Here is a 19389-nt window from a genome sequence, read left to right on the forward strand (position 1 = left end):
TATTGATCTGGAAATTACGTCAAAATACTGGGCAATGTTAATTGACGCCCTGTAATTGAATGCAGAATAATCGCATTCAATTCACGTGAGCGACGAAGTATTTTACGAACGACATTAAGCATCTATAGTTAAGGTATGGTCTGCATCATCGCTATAAATTAAAATTGGCGTAAATTTTACCGTCAACATACGCGAACTATAATTATATAAACTTTGGATTATCATAAAATTAGTAGAACATTGACTTTCGGCGATTAACAGCAAATTTACTCACATTGGCACAAACTATATGTACACAAGTCCAGAAGTCTTTTGGTTAGGCGTTTCATGCTCGAGCAAGCCGGAGCAAAACCCCAAAACTTTTACTCAGTGAACAATTTCAGGAACTTTATTTATTTTGTATTTTATTCAAGAGTCAGGTTATCTACGAAATCCCATAGACTTTATTTAATATTTGTTTGTTTGGTTATTATTTCCATGACTCGAGGTTTCTCATTATAATTAAAACAATAAAATAAGTCTTATTGTGTTATTTTGTTGTTAATTATTGATTACCTCTGGCGCCCTATTATTAATTCCTGGAATAATATTCTGAGTAATAAAAAAATGGAAAATCTTAGTTTCATCAAGCACATGTTTGTGTACAACACTGTGAATCACTTGCTCGCGGCTAATGAAGTAGCGGTTAATTAACGGTGGATGCTGGCGGCACAGCGGTCGTTACGCGGTCCGTAAAGACTGGTGGTGACGTGACGCACGCCCTGGTTTTAAATACAAGGAGTAATAGGTAACGGGTAGCAACGCCTGCCGTGGTACCATTACAAACATCATCACAGTTACACAATGCTACTAGTCAGCCACGTGTCACTGCACTAATACAAATCTCTAATACACTAAATAACTAATACAAAGAACAGTATACGCGGAATGTCTGGTAGCTTGGAGGTGCGGAAATTAATACCACTGCTGGTGTGATTCCCGGGTGAAGAGTCTCTGAAGCTCCTACAAAATGTGGACACATTAGAAGTCCTGGGTGAATGAATCATGATAAAGTCTGGCTGCACGTTTGGCCTAAGGATGGTACAGTGTGGGCTTACCCAGAGTGCCTTGCAGCTAAGTGCATACAACCTGAAGCCCGTAAATCACTTTGTGGTCAGATACAAACAAAGCAAAGCGTAGAAAATCTGAAACGCCTCCCAGTGTATGCTAGATGAATTAGTGATGCGACCAGTTCGTTAGAGCCAAGCCAATCGGAGCCGATTTAAAAAGATTAAGAAAACGAGAAGTACTGTAACTTCGTCAGTGATGAACAAAGTAGAGACCTCTGAAGTACGCAGGGTGAGATGCAATTGAGCGTAACCCTTAATAGTGATCGGACACTAGTGGTTGTCTTCGCGTGCAAAAGTGTATGGAGTGCTATAGTCCAACTAGGCCATGTTTGAGAACATATTCACACACTGATACATTTGATTAATTAATTTATGATTTACATATAAACAGAAAGCGTCTTATAATGCATCTGTTATTATTTAAACATATTAAAACACACTGACCTGATCGATAGTCGCGCGTGGCGACTATTGAACCTGCAATGGTAGCAACCATTCATGAGGTTGCCCCATCTTGCACCACATAGCATTCTCTCGAATTGCGCACTCCCACAAAAGCTCCAAAAGGAACTACAATGGGACACAATGGCCTGTGCGAGCCGTGGGTGCACCGACGGGTCTAGTCAGTTTATATTTAAGAATTGTACATTTTGCACATTCTACATAAAACGTACTGTATTAAAGTAAATATAGAAGAAATTCCTTAGTATAAAATTTTAATTAACAATTTTCCAAGTACAGTAAACTTGCGATTATTCGTGTTATTTAGGACCTAGCAATGCCCGGATAATTGAAATCCTGTATAAAACACAGATAATCCATTTCACGGTAACGAGCACCATAGGGTTTGGGTCGCATCATTAATTTGTCTTCAGTAGATTTCTGAGCACGAGTGAAGTTTTAATGTAATCTTTCTCAGTTTAATGGGACGAAAACAATGCGGCACTGTTTTGACATGCTGTCTTTCTCCCTCCGCTGGGGGCGACAGACACCCAATCCTCTCCCACCTTTTTGTATTTAATTTTTCTACCCCTCAGCGGCAAGCTATTCTTTATTCTTTTGTTGACCTTCCATAAACCCAGCACATAGAGGAACACGTACTAGGCTGGAGGAATATAAAATAAGCATTTTAATAAATCAATTCTTTACCGATAATAGAAAGTTATCTAAACGCTGCTCAAGATAATTCAGTTTTTTTCTCGGTTTCCCTTCCTCCAGGCGAATGCCAGTCAGTCACGTGACTCGCCGGACGTCTGAAGGGCCTATGGGAGATGGTAACAGGGCGGTTAAAAAATATAGAATGGTAATCCGGACCCAGATAAAAGAGAGTTAACTGTATCTGCCACAATAATACTAAAAATTATTTATTAAGATAGAGTTTACCTTAAATGAGAAATCTATGGTGTCTATGGACAAAACATGCTTGCGAGCAAAGTTTTGCAAGGTGCCAGTCAGGAAGGCCTGGGGAAAATAAAACCCAGAAATCCAAAATGCTGGAGGAACACCCTCATCTATCCATTTCTGTATGAAGTTCACTCTTTTCTGCAAGTCCTTCACCCAAGCACCTGCAAGTGAAAACACACATTTACTGTTATTCAAAGCTCATTACATTCAGTAAAGCCAGAAATGCCACCCAGCCATTTCAGATGTGCTAGTTCATTCAGTAGGGCCACAGGAACACAGGGTTAATTTTTTTTTCAATGCATTTTTATTTTTTAACCACATAAGACCAAGATCAAAGAACAATTACAACTTCATTACTGCCAGCCTCATACATTTGCATTTGTTTACATTTTAATCTTTGAGGTGAGACCACTTTATTCCCTGGTTTAAAAACACAATCACCTGAAGTGTAGAGTGTAAATTTCCGTGTTAATTACGCCACTACTTCTACACATTACTTAATACTGTCCTTTCTCATGTGATTATTGAGGTGATTCATCTTTCTTCTCTGGCTTAGAATCATTAGCATAATTACCTGAAGTCATATTGTTTACATTTCCATTGTTATCTAAACCAACACATTCACCTGTTGCATAAAAAATACTTCTCTGTGTCTATTTCTCGGAATGTTATGAGGAAACTGGAATTGCGTCTTTAGATCTTTTTTTAGGCTTTGAAGATCCCTAATTATATAAGCACTGGGAGTTGAGTGTTATCCCTCTATAATCGCTTTCCTCCAAAATGTGAGTAGGCGGAACGAGAGGGCCTGATGATGTACCCATAATGCGGTGATGCTAAACATGGGAATAGTTGTTGCTCTTTAAATAAAATGTGGCGATTAGCATATGTCATTCTTGGCATAAATTTGTCTGCTGATGATATTACGGATGATTCATCAGGTTCGAGGAGGGTGTATTAGATGTCAGGAGCCCTGTTTCTATTTATATTAAAATTACAATTGGGGTGACTCAAGCCCGAACCGAGGGATGCAAGTACCTTTGAGTAGGCAGGCAGAGACCTTAGCCACAGCGTTGTCACATAAGTTAAAGAATAACGAAATATATAAAGTACATAAGCTTATAAAGCATGTCTTTGAGTCTATAGTACTGGTAATATATAACTGTGAGGCAAACATTTAAATTACAAAAATTATTTGGCAGGAGACACCAAATTTAAATGTTAAAATTTATTTGCAGAGAGCTCCATCTTTAGTATCAGATGTTGAGTGTGCCAGGCTAGAGTACAATTCTTCTCCTGATCTATTTTTTTTTTGTACTACTTGCCGCTCATCGAGTTGGATTGCCATCTCAGAACAATATCATTGCCTTCTGTGAAGAGGCTCGTTAGGGGCGGGAGTTGCATTGGGTGCAGACTAGCTAAGACCGCAAGATGTGTGCGTAAAATCATCTGAAATTGTTGTTGGCAGATAAAAAATAGATGGCTTGCTCCTGGAGTTCTTTGCAGCATATCTGTGTGCTTCTACGTACTGCCTTTTTGGAAACTAAAAATATATGTTCATCTCATTCCAGTGACTGTTGTAGGGGGTTATAAAAAAATGCGAGATCTCGGCTAAAGTATGTTATTTTGGGCGATACAAGGTGAGCTGTTACAACACCTGGAACCACAAACCACAACTACAGTGGTGCAAGTTGTGGATGATAATGTAACTGTACAAACACCTTGTTGACGTAAGTTTTTTAATACAAAGTTTTAAATACCCTCTCGATTTCCGTCACCGCTACATTCAGATGCTGTTTGGCCGCTGTCGCATTCAGACCACTATACCTGGTTGTGCTGAATAAAAGATTGCACAGTTACAAAAATCTTTTGTGGATAAAATTAAATCATACCTTTGCAAGTATCAATTACTTTCCATTTTCTCATCACAAATGAGAAACAACGACACGTTTGACACAATATGGAACTGACATAAAAAAAACAGACTGACAATATTGATGTAATGATTATAAAAATTAGAACAGGCAGATAATGTCAAGCTGCAGTCTATGGAGAACGGTGGAAGAAATCGAAACACTTACTTCATGATAACGTCTGCTGCATTACATGTACTTAGATGCCTTTGATACAACTATGGGCGATCAGTAATTAACAGATTCATCTTTGAGCCACAAAAGTTTATCATGTAATAATGAGGAAAAATTTGTCACATTTTTACTCATTTGTCATACTAATTGAAAAAGAACTGTACATTTAAAAATAAAATTAGAGAAGGAGTATAAAATTCACCATGTAAAATAGTGAAATAAGTCCTCAAGTATTTCAACAAACGTCGATTTAACAGCAATTGAACACTTGCCTTACAGAGACACAGGAAGCGTGGAACCAAAACCCGTATCTGTCTCGGTAGAATGACAGGGTTTCTCATGAACGTACCGAGAGGCTTGAGCGAAGGGTAGGCAAGCACCTCCCACAAGTGGGGCACGGCGTTGTTGAAGATGCTGAGCGACATGTTCTCCAGCTGCTCGGACATGACCACCAGGCCCTTGAGGGCGCTCATCATCCTGGCGATGCTCTCGTGGATCACCACGAGGAGCCTGTTGTAGCGTATGATCTCCTGGACCAGCACAGTGTTGAGGGACTCCTCGTACATCACCGGGTACCTGCGCACCGAAGCAGACACCCAGGAATCAATCTGTTGGCTCCATTGTGTTCCGTGTCCCCAGTCACCACAAGCACAACTGAACTAAATCGCATGCCTAGCATGTAAAAAATTATAAGATAAATCATAAACATTTATATTCTGCTTGATGTAAGACCAAAAAATTGCTGACCTCCACTATACCTATAGTTTCTATATTACTTTTTTTAAATGCTGCCTATACATACGCATTACAACTTTGGTTTGGCACAAATAATCCAAAATACTTAATTTCTCTGAGCCCGAGCTTTCAGATTCTGGCTGTTTCTGACGTATCGAACAATGCATCGGAAATTAAACAATTTAAATGATCAGCTGTTCCAACCCTGGTCTCTGAATAAAACTAAAAAGAGGAAAAATAAATTTATTCATATTCTGCACATGTCTTGAACATTTGCTCACGAATGAAAAACAGAAGTGATGGAATGTATGATTTAATGATAAAACTTTATGTATTCAAGTACAGTGTTACACATATAAAACATTATTTTGAAATCAATTAAATGTAGATAAATGGTTTAATGCTGTGTTAAACTTGGTAATCTATTAAAGAATCGTAAAATAAACTCGGTCCGACTAAGGATCCACTATAATTATTATGTAAAACTAAACAATGGCCAAATCTTCTAGCTTCGTACTGTGAGAACGTAAAATGTTTTGGGTAACACAAACAGCTAAATGATTTTATTACTGACTTAATGTTTATAAGGTTTTTAAGCCGACAGGCAGGCTATTCGAGTAGCGATTTACAAACTAAACAAAAATCAAACAAAAATCCATTTCACAATATCTCCACGAGACAATCACTGGTTTACGATTAGCCAACAGAGTAATCAAATGTAGTAGTTTTGATCAAGGCCAAGTTTGTTAGCATACAAAAAATTATACTTCAAGAGGTATTACATTTTGGTTTAAGTTGTTAAATGAAAAGTAGTAGTTTAACACATAACTTAATTAAGTGCATCAATAATGAACTATAAAACTCTAATTGCAGTCAAATCCAGACACAGAAAATGATATTAGTTTTTATAACCTCGAAAATGGATCAGCTGTGTCCACATGGAACACTTTTTTGACAGTCTCATTAGAAAATTAACCTGCTGAATGTCGGGTCCAAAAATGTTTAACTACAAAGCTTACAAGACACCTGGACATTGCGGATATCATCGCAAACTCTTTTTGGATGGGAAGAAGAGTTGAACAGTAACTTATCCATATATTTTGCGCCAATGTGAGGCCTTGGTTGCAAAAAGGCACGCAATCTCTGGTTCGGGTGTAGTTTAATCCTTTTATTCTTTATGAACTAACCTAGGCTGTAGCCAAAGGTATATATTAGGAAAAGAAGAAGGGGGTTGAGGGTGACTAGCCCTCTTACAAAATGAGGAAAAAAATAAAAGAGTAATGAAATATAAACAATTTTTTTTATCAACTTGGTTGTTAATATTTCTATACTAAAAAAAAACTAATTACGAAACTGAGACACAACATCATCTCTGAAGCAAGAGTGATTTGTTGAAAAGGGAAATGTATTATCAACTCTTAATGGGTTGGATTCCGTTTTGGCTGCAGCTCTCTAAAAAGAGGGGCACAATGTGCTCCAAGTGAGGCGTGAAAGCCCTCGGTACTCACCTGGCAGCCACGGCGGGGAGGTCGAAGGGCTGCGGCACCGCCTGGTCGATGGCCGCCGCCTCGCGCACAGTCGACTCCTCCTGGCTCTGCGCTGTGTCGCCGCTGACGGCGCGCGGCTGCAGCTGCAGCAGCATGGCCAGGCAGCTGAACGTCTCCTGCTGCGCGTAGCTGATGTCCGCGTTCTCGTGCAGCCCGAAGATGGCGGGCGTGTCGTTGAGTGGCAGCGTGCGCATGTACGACACGTACTGCGCCAGAGACGTGTCCACCGGCAGCTGGAGGCATCGGCGACACACGTTGGTACAGACCGAGCTGAGAAGTTTCTCTGGTTACTAGCCGAAGAATTTTAGTGGGGTGCACGCCATTTAAGTCCCTTCCCGTGGGCACAATCTTCCATGCGACTGCTGTTCAGAAAACTTAGCTCGTGCCGTGGGGGCAGTGGAGACGACAACATTTGAGAACTGGGGAGGATGGATTAAAATGTCAGTGACTCTTATCTTAGGCAGCTTGTGAGCATGGACAGGGGAAAACATCCGGGAATAAAATGACGTCAACCGTCTGTGGAGATAAAGTGGGGCCCGAATTAGGTTATAGCAGCGAGACTTCGAAGTGGTCACATGCTGCCCAGGTGAACATTGGGGCAGATATCAGGGAGTAACCGACAAGTCGTCCAATCGTCACTACAGCCAGTAAGTACGAGACTCGTCATAGAAGAAACTCGCCCTGAGTGTAATGAGGACTCCCTGCCTGCCAGTGTCCAGCGCTGCTGCTAGAGAGTCGTCATTGGACAGACGATGTGGACAGACATTACAAAGTGGCGGTCGACTAAGAAGGTGACTCACTGGGCAAGATACCGTACCTAGCAGACCCAAAAAGGATAACTCGTCGTGGCTGTTGGGGGACGCCGCGGCTGCGGCGAGAGAATGAACTACTCGCTCCCACGAGTTGGTTCCTTCTGCCGGGGATCCCGGAGGAGGGTACGTGACAGAGGACAGCAGAGGAGCTGCCACCCTGAACGTCTGCTGTTGAACCTCCAGTGTCTAGGCAACACAGCCAAGTCGGGAGGTGCTTCAGTGCACCGGGAGGATTGCGGAAGCGCGGTGAAGACGACATGCCTCAAAGAAAGAACGCGAGTACAGACTCCTCTATTAGCCACACCTGTCGCATGGTGAATTGCAAATGTTTTAAAGGTTCATATTAAGGAATTCGCTATGGTGTTAACAAGTGCGTACTGCATTCTAATAAAAAAAAATTGGAACCAAGCCCATGGAGTAGTTCCAATTTAAGTGTAATTTATTTTTAAATTACTTTTCGGGACCACCACAAGACTCTTCCTATATCTTCTCCCCCTGCCCCTGTAAAGGCAATACGACTGAAACCTAAGGTGCGCTGGACACCAACACATGATGCAGTAGTACACTCGTCAAGTGTGCTGGCTGCCATCTCAGCTGCTGCAACCTATAAGCCGGGACACTGCATCCCGTGAGCGAGTCTTCCCTCGACCCTACCTTTCCCTTGTCAAGATGTTGACTCCTCGGTCTCTCGAGAGGGGCACCAAAGCTGCTCCAGGCCGGAGGCTGGTCTCAGCACACTTGGTAAATGCTTTCCTCACGCAGATTGGAGCACTATTGCTGGAGCTATTCGGATTGGTTACTTGTGAGAGTTTTCACTCCCACCTTAGTGTCTCCATCTCTGAGCAAGCCTCATGAGTTCCCACTCCGAAATGGGCGGGCAGGTGAGCAGAGATTCTATCCTGGTACTAGACTGGTTGACTAGTAGCGGTTGGGTAGGTACTCGGCTGGATCACGAGCTCTCTCTCTGTGTATTCTAAGGGGTCTGATAGATGCGAGACATTCGGATAAGCGCCTTTATGCAGGAGGGGCATGGCCAGCAGGGAAGCTATTGGTTATGTTGTTATATGGTTGTTGTCGATGCTGGGATGACATAGCTCTTCTCTGACGCCTCTGGACCGCGATGAAATGGCGTATCTGTTTCCCTTGCCATATGGGGCCACGTCATTTCCCATCGGACTCTTCCCCGCACGGTAAGTATATGCCGGCCCGCAAGGGTTATGGAGCGCGTGTAATAAATTCCGCAGAGCTTAAGCTTTGGGTGATTGTCTCCAACTATGGGTTGTCTGAGGCGTCCCAGAGATGTGATAGGCTTGGGTCTGCTAAGTACGCTAACTTGCCCAGTGAAACACCTTCGTAGTCGACCGACCTTTGCAACGTCTGTCCCATCCTAGGATGGGGTTCCTCTGAGTCAACCAAGTTAGCCGAATGGTTAAGGGTGAGAATGTGGCTGTGATATTGTGATGGGTTGCTTTAACCTCTCACCATAGCTCCTTCCAAAACACCTCCAAGTCACAATAAAATTCCCTATAGCCTAGGGAGCTCGTGCATGTTGGATTCAGCCCTGATGGGAGTACATTCCAGTTAAATAATGTACGTTAAACCATTTCAGACCATTCGTTAATACTGCACATTATCTAAGGTCATGCCAAGTAAATACACCAGGCTATAACATGTATGACATTGTTCTACCCAGTTTCGGTGGCAACAACACTAATGTGTTAATGATATTCGAAGATTTAAAAGTAAAGTAATGCTTGTTAAAAAGGTCTACCCGCATGACAAACAATAAATTGGTTGTTCACTAATCACTGATTGTGAACTGTCATAATCAAAAAAAGTAATGACAAAGAACACAATATAAACAGTTGGGACATTGAAATAGTACTGAGAGAAAAAATAGGTAATGAAGTAGTTTTTATCGAGGCTTGTAGTACCTGGTGGTAAATGGCTTCTTCGTCAAAAAAATACTTCTCATCTAGCACTTTTGTGTCGTAGAAGTCGTCCAAGAGGTTTTTGATGCACCGCCTGTCCCAGTCGTCAGTCACGCGACCGCCGTAGTTTATCTCCCCGGCCGTGAACTGGAGAACCTGGAACCCAACAATGCAACATGAAACAAGGAAGCTTCTCCACTTGCTTATCAATGGAAAAATGGAAGGCTAGTTAGAGGAGACATATATTATTGTTTGGTAAAAATTGGGAACATTCTCTTTTGCCCATTCCTTTCCAATTGGCTAGACCAAGAAACAAATATGGCTTATTTTTTACTTCAGAAAATACTTTATTTAGGCAGGTGCAGATAAAGAATGGAATTCTGGGAGGGTCACCATAAATCTGAATAAAATAAAATAAAATCGTGGGAACGAGAAAATATCTAGATACTAGTAATCGAGTCTTGATATTGGATCCATTCTAAGTTATTTATAGCTATGCATCCGTCTTTGATAAGTATTTAATATAAAATTAGCCCAAAATTTACTTCGAAAGTCATTTTATCCATTACATATTTTACCCTCCTGAAGGGGGCACGCACCCCTGTGCCTCTCACCCCCTCTGGATCCACCAGATGTCAAAAGTTTGACAATTAATAACATTTCAACACTACGATAAAGTAACTTAACTTATCTTTTCTTAGAGGAATTATAACTCTGAAATTAAGAAGCCAGTAGTACAAACTTTTAAAAATTGAAAGTTTCAAATCTGTATCCTAATTAATTTAGTTCTCTTTAAGCAGTGACAGCCATTTACTTTCGCGGAGCCGTAATATTCTATAGAAGGGCTGGTATGTAGTGAAAATACCCCAGAAAACAGCAAGGTTCGTGGCCTAATATTTTTAAAACAACATTTTAAGCCAATATGGAATTTAAATTTCGACGTTGGTTTTACTAATGTAGCTTAAGAAATATTGATACTCTTTCCTGAAAAATTAAACTCGGTTAGTTTTTATTATTGCCGAAGATAAATTGCGCTGTAATCGTGTCACTATACAAGAAAATAAAATCTTCGAAAGAATGAAAACACAATTGAAATCGAAAAAAAGGATTTATGAAGAACAAAAACACAAACTCAGTTATAGGAGAATTTGTTCTATCTTACATGCGTTAGGTACAAATCAGAATACTACAGGCATATTCCTAGATCTGTCGAAATCATTCGACACTGTTAATAATAATTTCCTGTAAGAAAAATGAAATCACTAGGTATTAGAGGTGGGGTTCTAAAGTGGTTCAAATCATAGTTTTACAACAGAATTATAAAAGTTGAAATAACTCATAAAAATAAACACAACTATAAGGAACAAATATATGTCTGAACCAAACGTCATAGGACTTGGTGTACCACAAGAAAGTATTCTTGGTACACTCTTATTTATAATATACATATATAAATGATCTATGTGAAATCGCGAATGAAGGTAATATCTTAGCTTTTGCATATAACACTAACACAATTATTAAAAATAAAAATTTGCCAGATTTAGAAAAAAAAACACAAACGAAGTCCTCATTACAAATTAAAATTGGTTTTCACATAATAAATTGACTATAAATATAGAAAAATATTAATTTAAACAAGTAGTATAAAAATGTATTTCTGAGCCCTGGAGTCAGAGTGAGGATTGGGATTGCCGACCACCATATTGGATTGTGACGTCATTGCTGCCATCTCGGAAGACGACCTTTGACCCCGGCGGTCGTTTTGGATAACTCCATTTTTGATGACCTTGACCCTGGCCACTATTTTTAATTATGTCACATCTGCCATTTTGAATTCCGTCATTTTGGTTTATGATGTCGCAGCCACCATATTGTTTTAGACTCCTGGATTTTGCCATCATAGATCTAACGATGTCACTGCCACAATCTTGTTTTCTCTATTAATTATATGCTAATGACCAATTAAATTTTTTTATTCTCATTAATTTCAATATTATTCACAGAAAACTCGACAAAAAAGGAAAATAAATAGCTTTGGGATCTTAGTTACTGGTATCTTATATTTGTTACAAGTTAGACATGTATTTATAATTTTTTTTGTTTGATTGTCTGCATTATGGTGGCTCACTAAAAGTTTTATCTGCGGTTTGTTCTAGTTTGTAAATACTTTAGTGTAAAATCCATCTTTTTATTCTGCAAACAAATGTGAAATCACTTATAATATTGCATTACATCATTGTTGAAAGTGATTAATAAAAGGTATCTAACCAATATTAAAATTTTACTCTATAAGTAAACATATATTTTCAAAATAATATTAATTTTATTTCTGTTTAATTATGTTTCATTTAAACCTCAACGGTGAAAACTTATTTTTTATCATTTATATATAATACAAATTATTTTAAAAATAATATATTTTTAGGTTACCTTTTTCTTATATTCTACGAAACTTGACTTAGATATTTTAATTTATTTTTTGGTTTCCAATAAATGTTGGTTTCCAATGTGTCATAAAATACTTAAGCCTTCTTAAATGATGACTACCAAATTATGAAGAATATATACATTTTGATGGAATCGGAAAGCTGGATATTTTAAATGCCAAGATGGCCACTGTAATGGAGTGTATTAATGATGTCATGTGACCTAAGGAAATGAGGGGGGAGTAGAAATATTTTTTTGGACTACAGCCCCTCCCCGCTGAATCTATTCCACACAGCCGAAGTGGTTGTGGGCTCTCATTGGTCCGAAAGGGACGAGTCCGCGCGGCAGTCACCTTAAACGGCACGTCGTCGTACTCGAGCAGGAACATCTTGAGCTGCGACAGGCAGATGCGCAGGTCGCCGTCGGTGAACTCGTAGGGGATGTTGAAGCCGAGCGCCCCGAACTTGCGCCGCTCCAGGCACACGCTGTGGAACAGGCACAGCGCGAACTGCAGCAGCCTGAAGGAGGGCGCCTTCGGGTCCTCCGACTCCATGAAGCCGCGGAAGTCAGGCACGTGGTTCGTGTACGCGCGCAGCATGTTCGCCTGCAGACAGGTACACGTTGTTGCACAGCGTGATGAAATCAGAGCTACAAACAGGACGACGCCAGGTTATTATTCCGTATTACGTATCCAAGTTTATTCCATGATCCTGTTGGCCTGATCCTGTGGTACACGATGCTTGCTGTTTTAATTTAGAACGTCTAAAGATCTTCCTCATATCAAAAACTTGTGATATATAAAATAAATTATGATGTATACGAAAGCAAACATTTACCGCAAGACCTCACTTATATTCTTTGTATTGTGATATTTGGGTTTGGTTATGTCCAGGAACTTACAAAGTACTAAATTAAAAAAGGTAGCATCATGTACCACTCGATGAATGTATTCACGATTATGCCATCAGGATCGAGGGATAAACTTGAATACTTGATACCTAAACGTGGAAAAAGTATCTCTAGCAGAGATATCTCTCCAACTGAAGTCTAGTTAGGGGTGAGGATGAAATGGACTGACCTGTATTCCGCGGGGCGGCTCCACTGTCATCTTGGCGCTGTTCTGCAGGATGGAGATGGGGAAGTGCGGCGAGGGTAGGGACGTCAACCACAGGCGGAACTCCTTGTGCGTGGTCTCGGGGGTGAGGTTCTGCACCAGCAGCTCCAACTCCGGCATCCAGCTGGGTGACAGGTGGCAGTTCTGCGCAGACAGGGAGGGACCTTCATTTCCCCAGTGTGTGCTTTCAAGGCAGTGAAATCTCCTTGCATTGCTTTTGGCATTGACATGTCCGGAAATAATATTTTTCTATGTTGGTGAACATAAATTAGTGTTCAATACAGTAAAAGTTATTTTATCCAACACGACACCAATACCAAAATGTGTATGCTTCCATATGTGAATGCCAGCATCCAGACGCCGAAAATTACACAATCAATGTTTCGATCGATATACTAAGTTTTATAATGCGGAGTTTTGTTAAAGTTAATTATAACTGGGTTTTCCTTATAACCAATAACAGTTTGCGTAGGAATTACTATTCTGTAATTATGGTTCTATGAAATTTTTCTCTCTACTTGCATATGCGTTTTGGGTAGAATTTACGTATCACGTATTAGGCACATTCTGTAACACTTGATTCTGAGCTTCTTTTTCGGTTGGTATTTAACACATTAAAAAAAACCTGCAAGCGAGTGCTGGCCTGACAAGGAAAAATAAATTTATTATATTAATGTTCAGAGGGGGAACCCAGCTCATGTGACATATATTTAATTACTCTACAAGCTACTGTTGTAGAATTATTGTGGACCGTAGATACTATGCTTGGAGACTAAAAGAGAGATAAATTAAAAAGTTAAAAAATATTCGTTTCAACCAAGTAGTTTAAATGATTGCCTTGTTGACTAGGCGCCTGAAAATATTTTCAATAGTGAGACGTAAATAATAACAACATAAAAAGTTCTCAGCAATGGCGTATGTCCAAAAACTTACATCAAGTCACATAAATATCAGTTCGTCTGCGATTTATTAAGTGGGCGATGCCCTTTGGAAGTAGAACAAGAAAATACATAACTTTAACATTAGGTTTGAGTATAACCTCTGAAATTCATAAGGTAAAAAAACTAAAACACAAAAGGGATGACTGCCCTTGAGAAGGGTGTGTGTTTACATTCTTCCTTTAAAATAAACATAGAAAACAGTTTGCAGATAAAGGTAAACAAATGGAGCTGTTAAAATTGAACTTAACTATAACATGCCCTTAATAATAATCTAGGCTTTTGAACATATGTCCACTGACATTAGAGCGAGCAATATGAATTTATATCTATAAGATCAGGCTTCTAGCAAACATATTTTCTGGCCAGCTACGCTGAGAAGATCGTGATGCATAATCTAAATGACAGGAGGCCAGTCCAAGAGAATGAGGGCTGGTGAAACAAGGGTACAGGTGTCCTAGTGGACACGGAGAATTTGTTAGCTGAACCATCAGATGAGTTGAGCCAGAAGAGAAGATAAACCGAATTCCAAAGGTAGAGTTGGACCCACAATACGCAGAAAAGATCATGCGTAGTGAGTAAAAAAGGAAATAAGGCCCAGAAAGGGCAAAAAATTGGAATCGAAAAAAAAGCCCAAAATAAAAGGAAATCTCACTTATGAATTTACGGCATTTGGGTGACGGGAAACACCCGCGAATGCAACAGACGAAACTTGACGAAACCAAAATCTTACTTTATTGCCTACATATGCAGTAAAAAGCAAGGGGTGGGAGGTAACACTCCCCTTTTACGCGACTACGTTCTTGGTCAGGTTTTTCTCCCGAACTAGTCAAGAAGGGAAACTCCAAAGCGGAGAGAGTGCGAGCTGACAGCGTGCGCGCCCCGGAGAAGACAGCCCCGGAGGGAGGATCGCCTTCGAGTCCGAGAAATAAAAAAGGTTGCTAAGGACTAAAGATGGGAGGAGAAGGAAAGGAAAACACTCGGCAAATACGTCTACACTAGAGTGCAGGCGAGGGGAAATGTTGCCTGGTGCTAACCCAGCGTGGGACAGCGTGGCGTGTCCATCCGCTCAGCACTGAAGCACCAGCCAGGTACTGGCAACCGGGTAAAGTTTAAATAGGGAGGGCGCTCATAAGAAACAGTAGAAAAAAAAATCAAATCTGATCCACTTAATGCTCGTCAAACTCTAGAATAAATTAAAAAGGCCAAACTGTGCCAAGACGTCAATGATTTTCGGCACACAGCAACATTCGAGCCGCTGGTAGGGCTCCCAATGACATTTTGTGACCAGGGCCAGTGTTTGGGTTTGGCCAGGGGAAATTTTGGGTTTGTGTCTCCCTCCCCTACCAAAAAAAAGTTTCTTTTTCACTCCATCGGCCAAAAATTTGCCGTTTACACACCATTGACCTGAATGGTCCCTACCTCTCTCTATAAGACTATACCACCAGATCTGTATGTGGTTAGTTTAGAAAAAAAGTATTGGTATAATTATGGTTTCTGTTTCAAAAAAATAAAGAAAGATGACAACATCTTAAAAATATTTAATCCCACTAACATTAGTATTAATTTATTTTTAAAACCAAATAATTATATTGAAATTGTCATTTTAAAGTTCTTGACATTAAATTATAGCATAACACAATAGTATTTCTAAACATTATGTTCCTTAAGAAATTGAACTTAAAAGCAGTAAAAGTAAAAAAAAAAACACATTCACACACAGTTAAGGTTACACAGAAACAAGTAATTTAAAACCTTCTTCTCCTAGCCTTCATTGCATTTAAGTCATTTGTAATCTTGTGAAAAGACAGCTTGTCTGTTAGTTCATGCTCGTTACTTCAGAACATTAGGTGATTCAGTCAATCTTCAGTTGCGGTTTATCGTAAGTGGTTTTAGATCAATGACAGTTTACTAAAAGTTCTCACCAAATGCTACAGTTACTAGAGCCTTTATACAACGAAGAGCCGTACATATTTGAGCAATGACATTTTGCAATCTACTTTTTTTTTGTAAATCATGTTAATAATGTCTAGGGCAGATGAAATATGACCACCCACACCACATTTTTCATTATTTTCGAAATTTGTAAAAAAAATTTCGTTCATGTTTCAGGTCATCTTTTTGTAAATATGAAGGAGAATTCGAAACAAGTTCTTCAGCTTGTTCATGGATTTGCTTTTCACTGATAACATATTCTGTTAGTGTTGTGGGATTACCATCGTCTTTTGCGCTTGAGCAGTATTCTTGTTCTTCACTAGTGAAAAATACTTTGTAAAATGTGATATTCTTTCAGCTAAATAATTTAGTTGTGTTAGAAGAATTTCAAGGGCTGGGTTGAAAAATTGTTCTTGAAGTCTCTCTTAAAGTGACTTGAAAATGTACTCTTCAACACCTGTTTGGTCATGAATTTTTTTTTGGAGCCAGGTCACTTTCGATTGAAGAAAAATTTGAAGTTCCAAAGCTAAATTTTTTGATTCATCAAGAGTCAACACCTTTGAACATCTTTTCAAATGAGTGTCAACCTAAGCTCTGTTATGTGTTCAGTTGCTTTAGGAAGGCAAAGCTTAGGACTTTGGGAAATCTTTATTCTCATCTCGATACACTTGAGAAGTTTGTACCATACTGTGGTAAAAATAACAAAGACATAAGAATTCATCCATTCAATCAAGCCATTAACATCAGCTAAAAACTTCAGCTAGTAGGTCAAGATCTTCCTATGCATTGGGTGCTGACAATACATTTTTTAGTTCTATGTTGGAGGACTGATAGCTTCTATTCTTGCACTCCATTTTGTTTCTGAAGTTGAATGAAGAGAAATTTCAGCTTTGTCTTGAAGAATCTTCCATCTTGCTGGGCTTGCTGAAAATATTTATACAGCTTTTGAACGTTCCCAAAGTATGATTTCATCTCAAAACTTGTTTCCATTGCATGCTTACCACATAGATTTAAGGTATGGGCACAGCAAGGTTTGAAATACGCTTGTGGATTTTCTTCAAAAATTCTCGACTGGACGCTTTTAAAATTGCCTGAGATGTTAGATGCGTTGTCATATCCTTGGACTCTATTTAAACGCAAATGAAACTGATATTTTCTTAAGACATGTTTTACTTGATCCATTATTTTTACTCCTGTTATTATTGTTATAAGTTAACAAAAATTTAAACTAAGGGCTATTTTAGCCACTGGTAGAATAAAGTTTTCCCATGTTTATGAATATTTATGTCGAACTGTTTTAAACATTTGACTGTTCAAAAATAATATATGAGCTGAGCACAGGGTGAGTAAGAGGAATTCGTTTACAACTTACAAGGAAGAAAAATATTAAAATAGTGTATATTTAATAGTGTTTAGTAACATAAAATAACACGTTATAGTCTTTCAACTGGTACTCATAAAAGAAAAACCCTAAAACAACATTTAGGTCTAACTTAGTTTATTCTTAGTGAAGATCGAAGTTATAACTGTTAGGATTTTTGGAGAGTTTGAGCTTCCCAAATAAAGACAGTGCGGTTTTAAAGTTTCCCTGTTGGCAAATGTTGTATCGGTAAATTGCACTGAGAGACTGATATTATAGAGAAACTCGACCTTATTATTTCACAAGAAAAAAAGCCTAGTATGCACAATGCAATGCAGTAGAATACCGTACAGCAGACGTGGTAGGAATGGCGGCAGTGTGGAAGGGTGAACGGGGTAGGGGGTACAGTTACGTAACAAACCAATAAAGCCTCGACTGCTCTGATATAATGTCAGAAGAGTACAGGGACCGGGCTGTACCATTCAGCCCAGTCTAAGCTTCCCTCTTCCCTTCACATGACACTGACTGTAGCCGCTCAGGCCCTTAAAACCTAGAGATTGTTTTTTTTTGCCGTCGCGGTAATGTGCAGTGTCTAAGAAATACTATGAACTAAAATTTTAAATAATTTTAACCAACATCTTCATAACTAAGTAAACAAATTCCCGGTACGCAATGTTAAAAATATTTTGGTTCTCTAATATGTTAGTTTCAGTTAATCAACAGTTGGTCTTCCTTTTTTTATTTCGCTTTAGATGTGCCACTCTCTACAGTTAAGTATTTTGTGGCCCAGGGCAATCTGCCTCTTTTCCCCTCCCCCCTTCACCAAAGGGGGCCCAGGCCGCTGGTGTTCAGATTTTTTTGTGTGTTATTTCTGCTGTTGACCTTGGAATCCAGGTCGCATTATTGCGATGGCAGCATTTTTAGAGCGCTTACAGTTTATCATCCCTGTCTGTTTTAAATTCAGGACAGGTCACATCAGCCTCCATTCACGTACGGTGTGCAGAGTTTACAAACCAAATAAAGTCATGTTACAATCAACAATGCCACACACACGCCCGCGCCTCTACCGTGGACCTCGGACTGAACTCGACCCTTCAGCCTCAGCATCACGGAGGTCACCAAGTCCCAGCCGAGCTCCGTGAGACCACACACTCTTGCAAGAGGGTCGCACGCATCGCCTCAAGACTCGACCGCGCGGGCGCGGCTTGGACTGTGGTGATGTGTGGTCATGGGATAACCCTCTTGTCGCGCACGTGCCTCAGAGTTGAACCACCCACCTGGAAATAGATCCAGTTTCCATTCTCCACGGCATTTGTAAACAAGAAAGCGGCTTTCTCGCCCTGTCCTTGTCCGAGCGAGATGCTCTTCACCCTCTTGCTGAAATTCATCTGCAACAAAAAAAAAAAAACACTCAAACACATCGGTGGGGGAAACAGAAACACGTAAAACTGAGAGGAACGTCTTTCAATGATTTAAATAATTTTCCTTATCCTAAGACTTCCAGCTAAACGTGATGGAAGAAAGGAAGCTGGCTTCCAAGCTACTTAAATTAAGGGACTACTAAAGAAAAGTAAAAAAATTTTTAGCTACAACTTAACATGCTTTAAAGACTGACTATATATATCACTTTGGTGATTGATAGATGTATTACAAGTAGTATTTTTGTACCTAAAATCATTTAAAGATTTATTAAATAGTACTAACACACTACTTTAAAATCAGAAAATTATGTTGAATTTGTAGCTGCTCTCAAAAATGGGACAGGGTGCAAGAAACTTGGTTAACATACAGAATATCTTTAGTAATGTGGGTAAATATTCGCGAGTCGTCTGGTCGGTGAATTCTAGAATTTGTTTAAGTGATACGATTAAGCGAGTCAATAAAAGGTCTGACAATCTTGCAAAATTTATTTACCTATTCACGGGGAGCAGTGGCGCACAGAAATGCTTTTTGGGGTGTATTCGAAGAAGAAATGGTACAAGTTACTCTG

At 39.6% G+C, this 19389-nt stretch overlaps 1 protein-coding gene across 1 annotated transcript in view; it reads right to left on the bottom strand.

Moving 5' to 3' along the window:
* The window catches only part of LOC134528054 (dynein axonemal heavy chain 1-like), a 257114-nt gene that overhangs the window by 7924 nt on the left and 229801 nt on the right, over nucleotides 1-19389 (bottom strand). Inside the window, exons 33-39 of the mRNA XM_063361270.1 lie at nucleotides 18677-18787; nucleotides 13131-13310; nucleotides 12405-12656; nucleotides 9626-9778; nucleotides 6841-7112; nucleotides 4947-5173; nucleotides 2493-2674 (exon numbers count right to left, since the gene is read on the bottom strand). Coding sequence (XP_063217340.1) covers nucleotides 2493-2674; nucleotides 4947-5173; nucleotides 6841-7112; nucleotides 9626-9778; nucleotides 12405-12656; nucleotides 13131-13310; nucleotides 18677-18787 — 1377 coding nt within the window. The remainder of the gene's footprint in view (nucleotides 1-2492; nucleotides 2675-4946; nucleotides 5174-6840; nucleotides 7113-9625; nucleotides 9779-12404; nucleotides 12657-13130; nucleotides 13311-18676; nucleotides 18788-19389) is intronic.

The sequence above is a fragment of the Bacillus rossius genome, chromosome 1 (assembly GCF_032445375.1).
Source record: "Bacillus rossius redtenbacheri isolate Brsri chromosome 1, Brsri_v3, whole genome shotgun sequence".
In the NCBI taxonomy this organism is placed as follows: domain Eukaryota; kingdom Metazoa; phylum Arthropoda; class Insecta; order Phasmatodea; family Bacillidae; genus Bacillus; species Bacillus rossius.